At 41.4% G+C, this 12,443-nt stretch overlaps 1 protein-coding gene and 1 pseudogene across 1 annotated transcript; one reads left to right on the forward strand and one right to left on the reverse strand.

The window, feature by feature from the left end:
- CSTB (cystatin B) lies at positions 1–3,675 on the forward strand. Its single transcript, XM_043991235.1, has 3 exons — positions 1–187; positions 2,698–2,799; positions 3,440–3,675. The coding sequence occupies exons 1-3, from the start codon at positions 122–124 to the stop codon at positions 3,566–3,568; spliced, it is 297 nt and encodes a 98-aa protein (XP_043847170.1). The 5' UTR covers positions 1–121; the 3' UTR covers positions 3,569–3,675.
- Positions 3,676–5,444: 1,769 nt separating this feature from the next.
- LOC122749262 lies at positions 5,445–5,746 on the reverse strand (annotated as a pseudogene).
- Between the last annotated feature and the right edge of the window lie 6,697 nt (positions 5,747–12,443).

Raw genomic sequence — 12,443 nt, forward strand, 5'->3', positions numbered from 1 at the left:
GACGCCGCGGGTCACGTGGCGGGATGGGGCTCGTGACCACCGGGACTCCCTTAAGTTGTCACTGGGTCCATTCCTGCATCACTCAGTTCTGTTTGCGCCGCAGCCGAAAGAACTTGCCAAGATGCTGTGTGGAGGACTCACGGACACCCAACCGGCCACGGCCGAAACGCAGCAGATCGCGGACCAGGTAAGAGCTGCGGCGGGAGCCCATCGCTGCTACCCGCCGGGAGCCCATCGCTGCTACCCGCCGGGAGCCCATCGCTGCTACCCGCCGGGAGCCCATCGCTGCTACCCGCCGGGAGCCCATCGCTGCTACCCGCCGGGAGCCCATCGCTGCTACCCGCCGGGAGCCCATCGCTGCTACCCGCCGGGAGCCCATCGCTGCTACCCGCCGGGAGCCCATCGCTGCTACCCGCCGGGAGCCCATCGCTGCTACCCGCCGGGAGCCCATCGCTGCTACCCGCCGGGAGCCCATCGCTGCTACCCGCCGGGAGCCCATCGCTGCTACCCGCCGGGAGCCCATCGCTGCTACCCGCCGGGAGCCCATCGCTGCTACCCGCCGGCCGTACTGCTATGCGTTCCCCGCCCAGCCATAGAAAGAGGTTTTCGAGCGGGGAAGACTCTGCTGAGGTCTCTTCCCTCTTTAAATCCTGAGATTCCTCCCGTTGATAGGTACCCAAAAGAGCTCAGTTCAGTGTGCGAGACTGGGAACACCAAAGCGAAAAATGAAACTTCCTGCTTTGTCTGTAGCAGCACATTATTCACGAACCACACCTAGGACTCAGATCTAGAGCTGGAAACGATGCCAGAATTGGCGTCTTCTGTTCCAGTGATCTTCCAAAAATTTTTCTAAGCAAAAGGTCCCACAAAGCAGCGTGTTCCACAAGTCTTAGGGCAGTTTGAGCTTTAATAACAAGCGTAGATGCTTCAAGCTGACAAAAAGCATCATTTGGAAGCTTAATAATTTGAATTTATTTTCACTTATTTTTGAATGATCTTTTAATAAGACTGGGCATCCGGTCATGCATTGTGTGGGCGGCGTTTTCTGGAGACCTGTGGATGGATCATCTGTTCTATTCCTCAGGCTTTTACTTGTATGTTCAAATCAAAGCCTTTTTGGGGGGACGGGGGCGGGTGGGGGGGTGGAACCACTTTTCAAGACTAAGACGACAGGTGAAATCCTTCAGTGAGGATTAATGAGTTACTGAGCAGGAACTGATTAAAGTTTTCACAAAGTTCAAAAATCTAAAGTGATGTGTGTGTGTCTCACAATGTATAGGTTATGTTGAATTTTGATAAGAAAAAATAATATTTAAAAATTTACATTAACCTTTCAAATGTTTTTGTAAGTTTGTAGCTGAATGTATTAAAACTAATTGTTTTGAAACATGCTGTACTTGTTTCTTACAAGATAGGGTTCCGTGAGGGAAGAAGGAAGGAATCATTGTAAAGTTATGACATTTAAGTATAGTGAACTGAGAGGCTACTCATCTTGACTCATCTTGCCATTAAAAAAAAAAAAAACAGATGATTATGAGCTATTTTTGGTTCTTATAGGAAGTATTAGTGATGACTAGATCTTATGATAACTAGATTACAGGAAATAACCATACAACCTCTATAAAATAAAACGTATTCCAAGTCTTTTTATTCCTTCTTTCACCAGTAGAGAACAGGAGAAAACACTTGTATCAATGTTGTTTTCTCTTTTTAGAATATATTTTATTGATTCATTTGGTCTTTGCATCATAGTCATTTTCCACCTCCACAATCTTGTGACAATTAACAATAGCATAGTGACTGTACTTAACTATGTACACAAACATTTGTTCTAGTAGTTTCCTTCATCTCTGTCATGAGGAAAAAGCCATTTTCTTTGGGACACTCTTTTCTTTGTTTTTTCTTTATAATTGCATGGTGTAAAGTGAAACCTTAGAGTTCTTTTGATTTTCATTTTTCTTACATTTAGAGTAAACATGGTGTCAAACTCAAATAGAAATGGGTGCATATTTTGTTTTAAAAAATTGTTTAACTGCTTCCTAATTACATTTGAGTAATGATCATTGCCCACTGCAATACCTCTGATATAGAGGATGAGCCTCAAAGCTTTATTTTGGTTTTTGTTGTTGTTTTTTGCAGGGCAATGAGGGTTAAGGGACTTGCCCAGGGTCACACAGCTAGTTAAGTGTCAAGTGTCTGAGACCGGATTTGAACTCAGGTCCTCCTGAATCCAGGGCGGGTGCTTTATCCACTGAGCCAACTAGCTGCCCCTCAAAGCTTTATTTTGAAAATATTTTGTTCATATATTGGCTCGCAGTGTAACAAATTTTTGTCCATTTTCTGTTTCTCTTGGATATCAGACCTTTATTTGGTATTGTGTAAAAGCTTTTAAAATTGTATGAACCTAAAGTTGTCAGTTTTTTCTTTTATGATATCTATTCCTTGCTTGGTTAGAAATTCTCTTCCACTAATCATAATTGTAAAAAAATCTATGCTGTTTCCTAGAGTTAATTGTTTTATTTTTAAGATATGTGAGTACTCCATTTTCACTTAAAGGTTAAGATGATTACTGTAATTGGCTCCAAATCTCATCATCAAAATAATCACCAGATACATTTACCACTTGGATTCAAGTTGTGTTTTTCCTTCTTTTGTAATTATTCAAACACATTTTTTGGTTTGTTTTTTATTCCTCAGGTAAAGGCAGAGCTTGAAGAGAAAGAAAATAGGAAGTTTCCAATCTTTAAGACCATGGAATTTAAAAGTCAATTGGTTGCTGGAACAAACTACTTTATTAAGGTACCATGCAGAAGTAAAATGGTTTTCTAATCTGATACTGTGTTATTTAGGTGCCTTCATAAATACTTTTTAGTTAAGTGTTTGTGGAGAATGCTAGTAAACTTTGAGGAGCAGGTAGAGGTGATGGTGTTTCTTGTTTCATTAATTAGATTAAATACTCCATAAGTACCAGACACCAAAATAGTTAGAAAGCCATAAAAGCACTGATAGGAATGGGGAGAAGTGACTGGGACGTGGACTAATCCCACCCCTATTAGAGAACCTGGGGAAAGGGGAAGAGTTTTGAGGCAGGGTGTGAAGGTCAGTCCTTGTTTGAGGCAAAGAAATAGGAGAGTGGTGGGAATAATCCCTTCCCTTCAAACTCTGCTCTTCCCCTTCCCTCCAAAAAAAGTAGGAAAAATCTAGGAGCTTTGTAATTGTAAATTGGGAAGTTTCTGATCCAAAATACCAGTATTGTAACTAACCTGTAAATTACTGTCATGTACCTGCTTTGGTTTGTTCACTTGTCTGTGTTCAGCCATTTCAGTTGTGTCTAACTCTTCCTCCATGTCATATAAAGTGAACCCTTTCTTGATATTTAGTTCAAATAGAATAAAATACATTATTTAGTCTCTAACTGATATTTATTTTTGCTTCTTAGGTTCATGTTGGTGATGAGGAATTTATACATCTTCGAGTATTTAAAAGTCTCCCTCATGAAAACAAGCCATTGTCTCTAACCAGATATCAAACCAAGAAAACCAAGACTGATGAAGTGGTCTATTTTTAATGCACCAATCTGAAGAGTAGCCCTTTCTTCTTTTATATGGGTACATTATATATGTCCCATGGGCAGTTATTAAAATTTGGAACAATAAAAGAAATCTGATTTAATAAGTAGCTTTCTGTTTTCTTTCTTTCCTTTTTTTTTTTTTGGTGGGGCTATGGGGGTTAAGTGACTTGCCCAGGGTCACACAGCCAGTAAGTGTCAAGTGTCTGAGGCTGGATTTGAACTCAGGTCCTCCTGAATCCAGGGCTGGTGCTTTATCCACTGTGCCACCTAACTGTCCCCAGCTTTCTGTTTTCTAACTTTGATATATAACCACAGATCATTTTGTTGTTCATCAGTGATCTTCAATTGCATTGAATTTATATAGCAGAACAGCCATGCCTTCCCTGGTCCTCAGTTTCCACAGTTCAACCTTTCAATTTGTAAAAGATTGATAACATTCCTTAGAAGAACATGTTGAGGGGCAGCTAGGTGGCGCAGTGGATAGAGCACCAGCCCTGGAGTCAGGAGTACCTGAGTTCAAATCCAGCCTCAGACACATAACACTTACTAGCTGTGTGATCCTGGGCAAGTCACTTAAACCCCAATTGCCTCACTTAAAAAAAAAAAAAAAGAACATGTTGGAGAACGAATCTTTATCTTTTGGCTGGGGTGGTTCATAGAATTAGAGAGAGATAATTTAGTTAAACCCCTTAATTTTCAAATGAGGATGCTGAGTCCTGGAGAAATTAAGCAATTTGTGTAATTTCATACAGTAGAAGTACTAGGACTCATCTGGCTCTAAATCTAGTGCTCTTCCCACCAGGTGGCTGTGTGCTGATCTTTTAAGTATTCACCACTGTTTAATTTCTGAATTCAGTCTTATGATCACATCATTTAGCAGATATCCTAATGGTACATCTTTACAGCTGAACGTTCCAGTGAGTTTTAACACTACTATTCACATACTGTAGAACATGTCTGCAAACTTTAAATTCAATAGGTCTTAAAAGTGAATCCCAAGGTTTGGCTGAGCTTCAAACAGGTATGTCTGAAGCTCAGCAGAAGGTCCTAGCTCTAGCTGAACTCATCTGTGCCTCTTCACAGTCCCAAAGGTCACTCATTGTGTGATGGGATGTTCTTTACTCAAGACTGTTATACAATAAAGTACTCTGAAGCCTTTCAGCAATCTGAAGACAGAATTTAAATCAAATCTTTGTCATCAGACTGTTTATGCATGGAAAATTAATGAATTTAAGTTGGAAATGCCTGGGCTTGTTTTGATTCAGTAGACCTTGCCTTTGGACAGGCTGGGGCACTTTTCCCAAAGGATAATCCCCACTCCCCAAACATATTACAGGTAAAAGTCCTATGAAACAATTAAGTAGGCTTTCCCCACTGTTTAGTAAAAAGAAGCCAGATTCAATTAAAACTTTGCAAGACAGAGGTGGAGCCCATTGCCCTTAAAAAAAAAGTTGTCTAATCAAAAAAATTTTTTTTTTTTAGTGAGGCAATTGGGGTTAAGTGACTTGCCCAGGGTCACACAGCTAGTTAAGTGTTAAGTGTCTGAGGCCAGATTTGAACTCAGGTACTCCTGATTCCAGGGCCGGTGCTCTATCCACTGTGCCATCTAGCTGCCCCTCAAATATTTTTTAAAAGAAAAGCATGATAGGTTGGTGGTGACAGAAAACAATCATTCTCATTTAAACACAAGCCTACCTAATCTACATAATTCCTTTATTAGGACTGCTGAACAACGTTTTTAAACAGCCATTCGTGATCACAATTCTCAGGTTAATGAAACCAATTTAAATAGGGTCATTATGGTACATGTAAAAAAAGGAAAGAGATCTCATCAGCAGAGACCTTCAATTAGAATAAATAAGGCAGCAGACAGTTACTCATTGGTGGCCTGCTTAAGGTAGGCTATCAAGTTGGCCCTCTCGGACTTCTTCATGTAGGGGAAGATCATCTTCATCCCGGGGATGTACTTCCTGGGGAGGGGTTTTCCAGGTACTCCATCAGCGTATCATCATTCCAGGTGATGCCTTTGTTCTTGTTGGTGTTGGTGTAGGAGAAGCCCGGGGCCTGGCCGGTCTTGCGGCCGGTCTTGGGTTTGCCCCTCTTCTCCATGGTGTGGCACTGGGCACACTTCTGCACGAAGATCTTCTTGCCTTTCTCGATGTCCCCCATGGTCAAGTCAGCTCAACTCACAGTCACGCCCGCTCTCTCACTCACAGCCGCCGGCCCGACACGCGTTTCCTCGGCCCAAGGACACGCTGTACCCCTGTGTTGATGTTTTAATCTAGCAGGTGGACACCCTGCAGGGGACTTTGCATTAATTATATCCACACCTGATTGGTTTCTTTCAGTTGCCCACATTGAAATTTTTATCTTTAACAGAGTAGGGGCTTTTTGCAGGCTGTTACTTGTGAACAACCACTTCACCATCTCTTTGCTGCTTGCTGAAATAGACTTTCCTTTCCCTCTACCTACAACATGGCCCAGGCCCCTCCCCTTCTCCCGTACCATAGATTAACAAAGTTGCCCTCTGGACCTGATTGGCCCTGGCTTTACCGACACAACTTCTTGGCCAACTAACAGCATAAAAAGTTCTAGCTACACATAGGCCAGACCCCCTGGACTTGGTGGATTTCTGAAAACCGTGCAAGTCACCATGTCATTCATCATATTCTGTCCTGATGACCAGACTTATTTCTATGTGGGCATGCATCCAGAGGGATTGAGTGCCCCAGTATCCTTGTTACATATTCCTGCTGTTAAAGCAAAGCAAACCTCCTTTTTCAAATTGTTCAATGACTTGAGTGCCTCGTTTTGTCTCAATATCAAACCTTAAACTAAGAGTGCTGGCATAAGAGCCACACCCACCAGATAGGAGAGTAGGTTTTGGTATTAGCTCATTGGGTCTACCACAGTACTGTTAGGCAGCTATAATCTTACATTCTTTGTGAGCATGGACCAAGACATTAAATAAGGCTTAAAATGTCATGTACTAGTGGAAAATGTCGTAGAATTGCAAATCGTATCTATGGAGTGCCTGTGACACCATCCTTGACAAGCTGTCATAAAACTCCATTCATGGGTTTTACCACCTTCCCAGGAAGCTTGTTCATTAAATTTTTCCTTATGCAAGGGAACATTAAAAATCTGTACTTTCCACTCTTTGATAGAATTTAAGCTCTCTGAGGGAAAGAGTTTTCTCACTTCAGTATTTGTATCCCCAGTGTTTAACATAAAGTAGAGGCTTAATAAACTGTTGACTGATTGATCCCAGTTCTGCCTTCTAGGTCCAAAGAAAATAAGGCTAACTTCTATGTGCCAGCCCTTCAAGTATTGAAGGCCTCTAGATTGCCTGGTGAATAGAATACTGGTCTCAGAATTAGGAAGACTTAAATCCTCCCTCACTTATTAGCTCTCTAGTCCTGGGAAAGTCACTTAACCAGCTTGTCTCATTTACAATAGCACCTGCCTCCCAGAGTGGTTGTGAGGATAAATAACATTTATATAGGTTTGCAAAGCATTTACCTGTTAACTATTATGCTTTAATACAAAGCTCTGCACTTGGAGAACTTGGAGAACTTTAAAAGAACTTTAAAAGGCATGGGCCTTTTAAAAATTTAGTAAAATAAAAAATTGTTGTATTCTCTCCACCCCCCCCCCCCGCAATGTAAAAAGGAAAACAAAAACTTGTTTCAAATTCTTGCCAATTATATATCTCTGTACCTTGAGGCTATCACTTCTATTAGGAGGTTGGTATCTTGTTTCATCTTCATTACTTCTCTGGGTATCTCTTTGGTTTTCAGTTCTTTTCCAGTAAAAAAAAAAATCTGTTATCAATATTTTTGCACGCATGGGTTCTTTTTTTTTTCTGGGTCCAAGAATATGTTTAGTAATAACATTTAGGGACAGGTTGTTTTCCAGAATGGCTGGTTCAGAGCTCCATCAATAGTTCATACCAGCTAGCTTACAGCCCCTTCAGTATTTGTCATTTTCCATTTTTGTCATCTTTGCTAATATGGTGGATATGAGGTAAAACATCAGAGTTATTTTAATTTGCATTTCTGTTAGTGATTAGGTTTTTATATGGCTGTTGATAATTTTGTGCTTTGAAAACCACCTGTCCATATGTTTTGACCATTTATGAACTGGAGAATGGATTTTATTCTTATAAATTTTTTTCAGTTCCTTATGTATCTTGGAAATGAGAATCTTTTCCCCCCATAAAACTATTTTATTATTTTCCAGTTACATGTAGAAATAGTTTTCAACGTTTGTTTTACAGCCTCAGACACTTGACACTGTGTGACCCCGGGCAAGTCACTTAATTCCAATTGCCTCACCAAAAAAAAAAACCAAAACACATTTGTTTTATAAGATTTCCAGTTTCAAATCTGTCTCCCTCCCTCCCCTCTCCTCAAGACAGCAAGTAATCTGATATAGGTTATATATGTACAATCACATTAAACATATTTCTGCATTAGTCATGCTGTGAAAGAAGAATCAGAGCAAAAAAAGAAAAACCTCAAAAAAGAACAACAATAATAAAAATAGTATGGTTCGATCTGCATCTAGATTCCAGTTCTTTTTTTTTTCTAGATTTGGAGAGCATTTTCCATCATGAGTCCTTTAGAGCTGTGGAAATTTATTTTGATTTGGGGACCCCTGCCTTTGGGCTGAGATTAAAAAGCCTTAGGCCCTCGGGTTTTTTCTGTGTAAGAGGGGCTGGTGCCCCTCCCCCTCCACTTCAGCTGAGCCAAAAAGCCCCATGGGCTTTACAGACAGGTCAGACAGCTGGGGGAAAAAGTCCCAGCTCCCTCTGCCCTGGGGGGGATCTACCCCAGAGATCCTGGGCTTGTGCAGGCCGGCCTCTAGCAAAGCTCATGCAGAAGTCCCAGGTGCACAGCACGGGGTGCACGGGGCATGGGCCCCTAGAGCCCTGGGCGTGATACGTGGCTTAATTTGGCATGTGTGAGGGCGCACAGAGCTGGAGGTTTGAGGGGAGAGATGGAACATATATACAGTGGAGAAGACAGTGAAAGGGGGGACAGGAAGATTAAGAATACAGTAAGATTGGAGAAGACAGAAGGAAGGCTGCTACAAGGACAAGGGGGAGACGGTACAAGAAGGGAGATTTATGGAGGTTGGGAGAGACCGGAAGATTAAGAGAACAGGAGACAGTACAGTGGTTGTTGAAAGCGCTATGATACAGAAATGCCAGGGGGTTGGCAACAGAGATGAGGACGCTAAGGGGCTTTTCAGAGGGGTTGATAAAGTGAAAGCTGGAGTGAAGGAGGAAAAGAGTGAAAGTTGGAGCATACCCTAAGGCAAGAGGAATGATGGAAGAAGCTGTGCTATATGATTGTGGTGGAATGGTCTTTTGCTGTAGGAAATGACAAACAGGATGATCCCAGAAAAAACCTGGAAAGATTAATGAACATCAATGTATACTGAAATGAGCTGAGCTGGGAGGACATTGTGCATAGTGACAGCAGTATTGTTCAATGAGCGATTGTGAATGACAACTACTCTCAGCAATGCAATGATCTAAGACAATCCCAAGGAACTAATGAGGAAGCTTACTATGCACCCCCATAGAAAGAACTGATAAAGAACACTTGTGGATTGTACACATATAACCTGGTTGCGATCTTGTGGGGGGAGGAGAGGGAGGGAGAAAAATTTGGAACTCTAAATCTTATGAAAATGAATGTTGAAAACTACCCTTATATGTAACTGGAAAAAAATAAAACAAATGTTTGTTGCTAAATAAGTAAGAAAATTGCCCAAAGGGCAAAAAAAAAAAAAAAGAAACTGATCTCTCCAAAGTTACCAATGACCTCTTAATTGTTCCATCTAAAGGCCTTTGTCCCCCTACTGTTTTTTTATGTAAGGTTTTCCACCTTATATTCCAATCTATTTTCCATCCCAAACCCTCCTTTCATTTTTTTATCATTAACAATTTCTTCTAGCCACTCTTGCAATATCTGTAAACAACCACCCCCCCCCCCCAAGTTTTTCCTCTGAAGCTCTGCTTTTGGTTATTTTGGAATTAATCTATTCTCTTGGACTTCTCAACCTATAGCATTTCATTGTTTATTTGTTTTCCTTCTATTTATCTCACATCTTTAGTCTCAGTTCTTGATTAGGAATTTTTGTGCTGAGGACAGTTTTCTCTAGCACTCTTGAATGCGTGCCCAGATTGTTGATCCTGTTGTCTATGATAAATGCTGTTACCACTGCTAATCCAGAGTGTTTGTCTCTGACTCCTGGGGGTCAGTTAGGGGTGCTGGCTTTGGTCATACTTCTGTTTTCTCCTTGTATGATCCCCAATCAGTGGTTCTATTACCTGCTGTGGCCCTCAAAGACCACACTGGGATCGTAGGTGTGAAATTGTAAAACATTGCTTATTTCTTTTTTTGTGTGTGAGGCAATGAGGGTTAAATGATTTGCCCAGGGCCACACAGCTAGTAAGTGTCAAGTGTCTTGAGGCTAGAATCCAGGGCTGGTATTTTATCCACTGCCCCACCTAGCTTCCCCCCCCCCCATTCTTTTCTTTTTTTTTAGTGAGGCAATTGGGGTTAAGTGACTTGCCCAGGGTCACACAGCTAGCAAGTGTTAAGTGTCTGAGGCTGGATTTGAACTCAGGTACTCCTGACTCCAGGGCCGGTGCTCTATCCACTGTGCCACCTAGCTGCCCCTGCTTATTTCTTTTAATCAATTAATTTTATTAATCATATTAGTATATAGCAGGGTATTGGCTGTAGCTAGCTTCCCTATTTCTACAAAGCTGAGCACTTGCAGAAATAAGCTGATGAGCTAAGTTCTTCTTTTCAACTGGTCCTAACCAGCCCCCTTGGTATGACAGAATTACATGTCAATCTATTTTTCATACTTTTTGTAATGCTATAATCATTTTGATGATTGTCATGTTCACAAGCCCAGCAACTTGATATTACAAATCATGCAAATTCCTTATTCGAGTCTTAGCTAAACTCTAGCTGATCAAAATCAATACATGTTACTCAAGATTCGGTAACTTTTGATTCCTCTTTATTGACTATAAAATGCTTTCCGTGTCCTGCCTCTTGCTGTACCTAGCTTTCTGGGCTCAAAGGGATGCCTGCGTGGCTGTACTGTTTCCTGACAGCCATCTATTGTGGTTGGTTCTGTTTCTGCTTCTGTTCTGACAGGCAAGGGTCAAGATCTGACTTCAGGTCACTGAATACTGGAGTTCACGTTGGCTTGGAATTGTGATTCCTGGTTGGCTTCCAGTCTGTTTGTAGGAGGTTGCATTGGCTTCTCCAGAGCAGCTTTTCTCCTCACCTCATAGCATGTTTACTTACACTCATGATAGCTTCCTTGGCAAGGTTCTAGAACTTGTGATTTAGTAGAATTGATGCTGGATTCCTTAGCACAATCCATCTCTCTGCCATTTCTGGCTTCTGTGTTTACTTGCATTGGCTCTGGCTTACCAGTTGAAAACCATCTGTTCTTACCACTTCTGGCCATATTATTATATAGTTCTGAACTACAAGAACTTGATTCTACTTTTTTTTTTTAGTTGTCTCTAGTGTTGATATTTCTCAGATTCTTTGTAGATACCTGGCGTTTATGTGGGATGTGTTCAGGAATACTTGCATCTGGATTCTGCATCCAGTTCAGCATCAGTGTCAGAAGAAATAAAGAGAAATCTTCAAAAGTGACCTTTGGGATCCAGCCCAACAGCAGCTGAGCCAAGGACTCCTGCATTTCAATGAACTTCAGGGGAACAGTGCCATTTGGGAAATGAGTGAAGAGTAATCCCACTCTCTCCAGAATTTGAGGTGGGGTAGCGGAAAGTATACCCACAGGATGTTGGGAGAAATGTATTTTTGTTATTGCTAATGTCTGAAGTAAATGTGTTGTGGGGGTGGTGGGGATTTAGTTGATTGGTTGTGTCTGGCTCTTTGTAACCTCCATTTGGATTTTCTTGGCAAAGATACTGGAATGGTTTGCCATTTTCTTCTATACATCATTTTACAGATGAGGAAACTGAGGCAAATGGGGTTAAGTGACTTGCCTAGGGTCACACAGCTAGTAAGTATCTGAGGTTGGATTTAAACTTAGGTCTTCTGACTCCAGACCTGGCATTCTCATCCACTTAACTGTCCTTAGAATAAATATCCTATTGTAAAAGCTAACTCATGTTAATTGGTTAAATAGAATTGGGACAACACTCATTGGCAACTAACAGTGGGGAGAAAACAGCCAAAAGGGATTTGGGTGGATGGAATTAGAGAGAAACCCTAAAAAATTCCTCTCAAGTTACCCCCTAGAATCCTGAGGGGGAGACAGCCTGCCAGGCTCTAAGAGAGTGACCTGGAGCATACTCACTACATGAGGACTGCTCCAGTCAGTGGACAAAATGTGAACAAAACATATGAGTGCTACTTAGGATGATTTGTACAATTCCAAAGGGATAAAACTCTCTTGTCTTACATTCTTTGTATTTGACTTAACATTCAACTTAGGTTTTCTGAGGTTTAAAAAAAAAGGGGGAGGGGGCAGCTAGATGGTGCAGTGGATGAAGCGCGGGCCCTGGATTCAGGAGGACCTGAGTTCAAATCCTGACTTGGATACTTGATACTTACTGGTTGTGTGACCTTGGGCAAGTCACTTAACCCCCATTGCCCTGAAAAAACCAAAACAAAACAAAACAAAACAAAAGGCAAAACAGATGCAGGCTGAGGTCTTATTCTGCTAAGAGTCAATAAAAAAATGTCCTGATCACCAGTCCAGAAACTTGCAATCAACTTCTTTAGCAAAGAGCATCAAATGACTTCATTTTAAGTGAAACTTTTCTTTAAATAATAAATTTCACAAAACAAACCTAAAC

The sequence above is a fragment of the Dromiciops gliroides genome, chromosome 3 (genome assembly GCF_019393635.1).
Source record: "Dromiciops gliroides isolate mDroGli1 chromosome 3, mDroGli1.pri, whole genome shotgun sequence".
Taxonomy (NCBI): domain Eukaryota; kingdom Metazoa; phylum Chordata; class Mammalia; order Microbiotheria; family Microbiotheriidae; genus Dromiciops; species Dromiciops gliroides.

What these genes read in the sequence shown, in the direction of transcription:
- CSTB (XM_043991235.1), top strand. Translation starts at nt 122, where the DNA reads ATGCTGTGTGGAGGACTCACGGACACCCAACCGGCCACGGCCGAAACG. An exon ending in CGCAGCAGATCGCGGACCAG is followed by an intron (nt 188 to 2,697) that starts GTAAGAGCTGCG and finishes TTTATTCCTCAG; the next exon opens with GTAAAGGCAGAGCTTGAAGA. An exon ending in GAACAAACTACTTTATTAAG is followed by an intron (nt 2,800 to 3,439) that starts GTACCATGCAGA and finishes TTTGCTTCTTAG; the next exon opens with GTTCATGTTGGTGATGAGGA.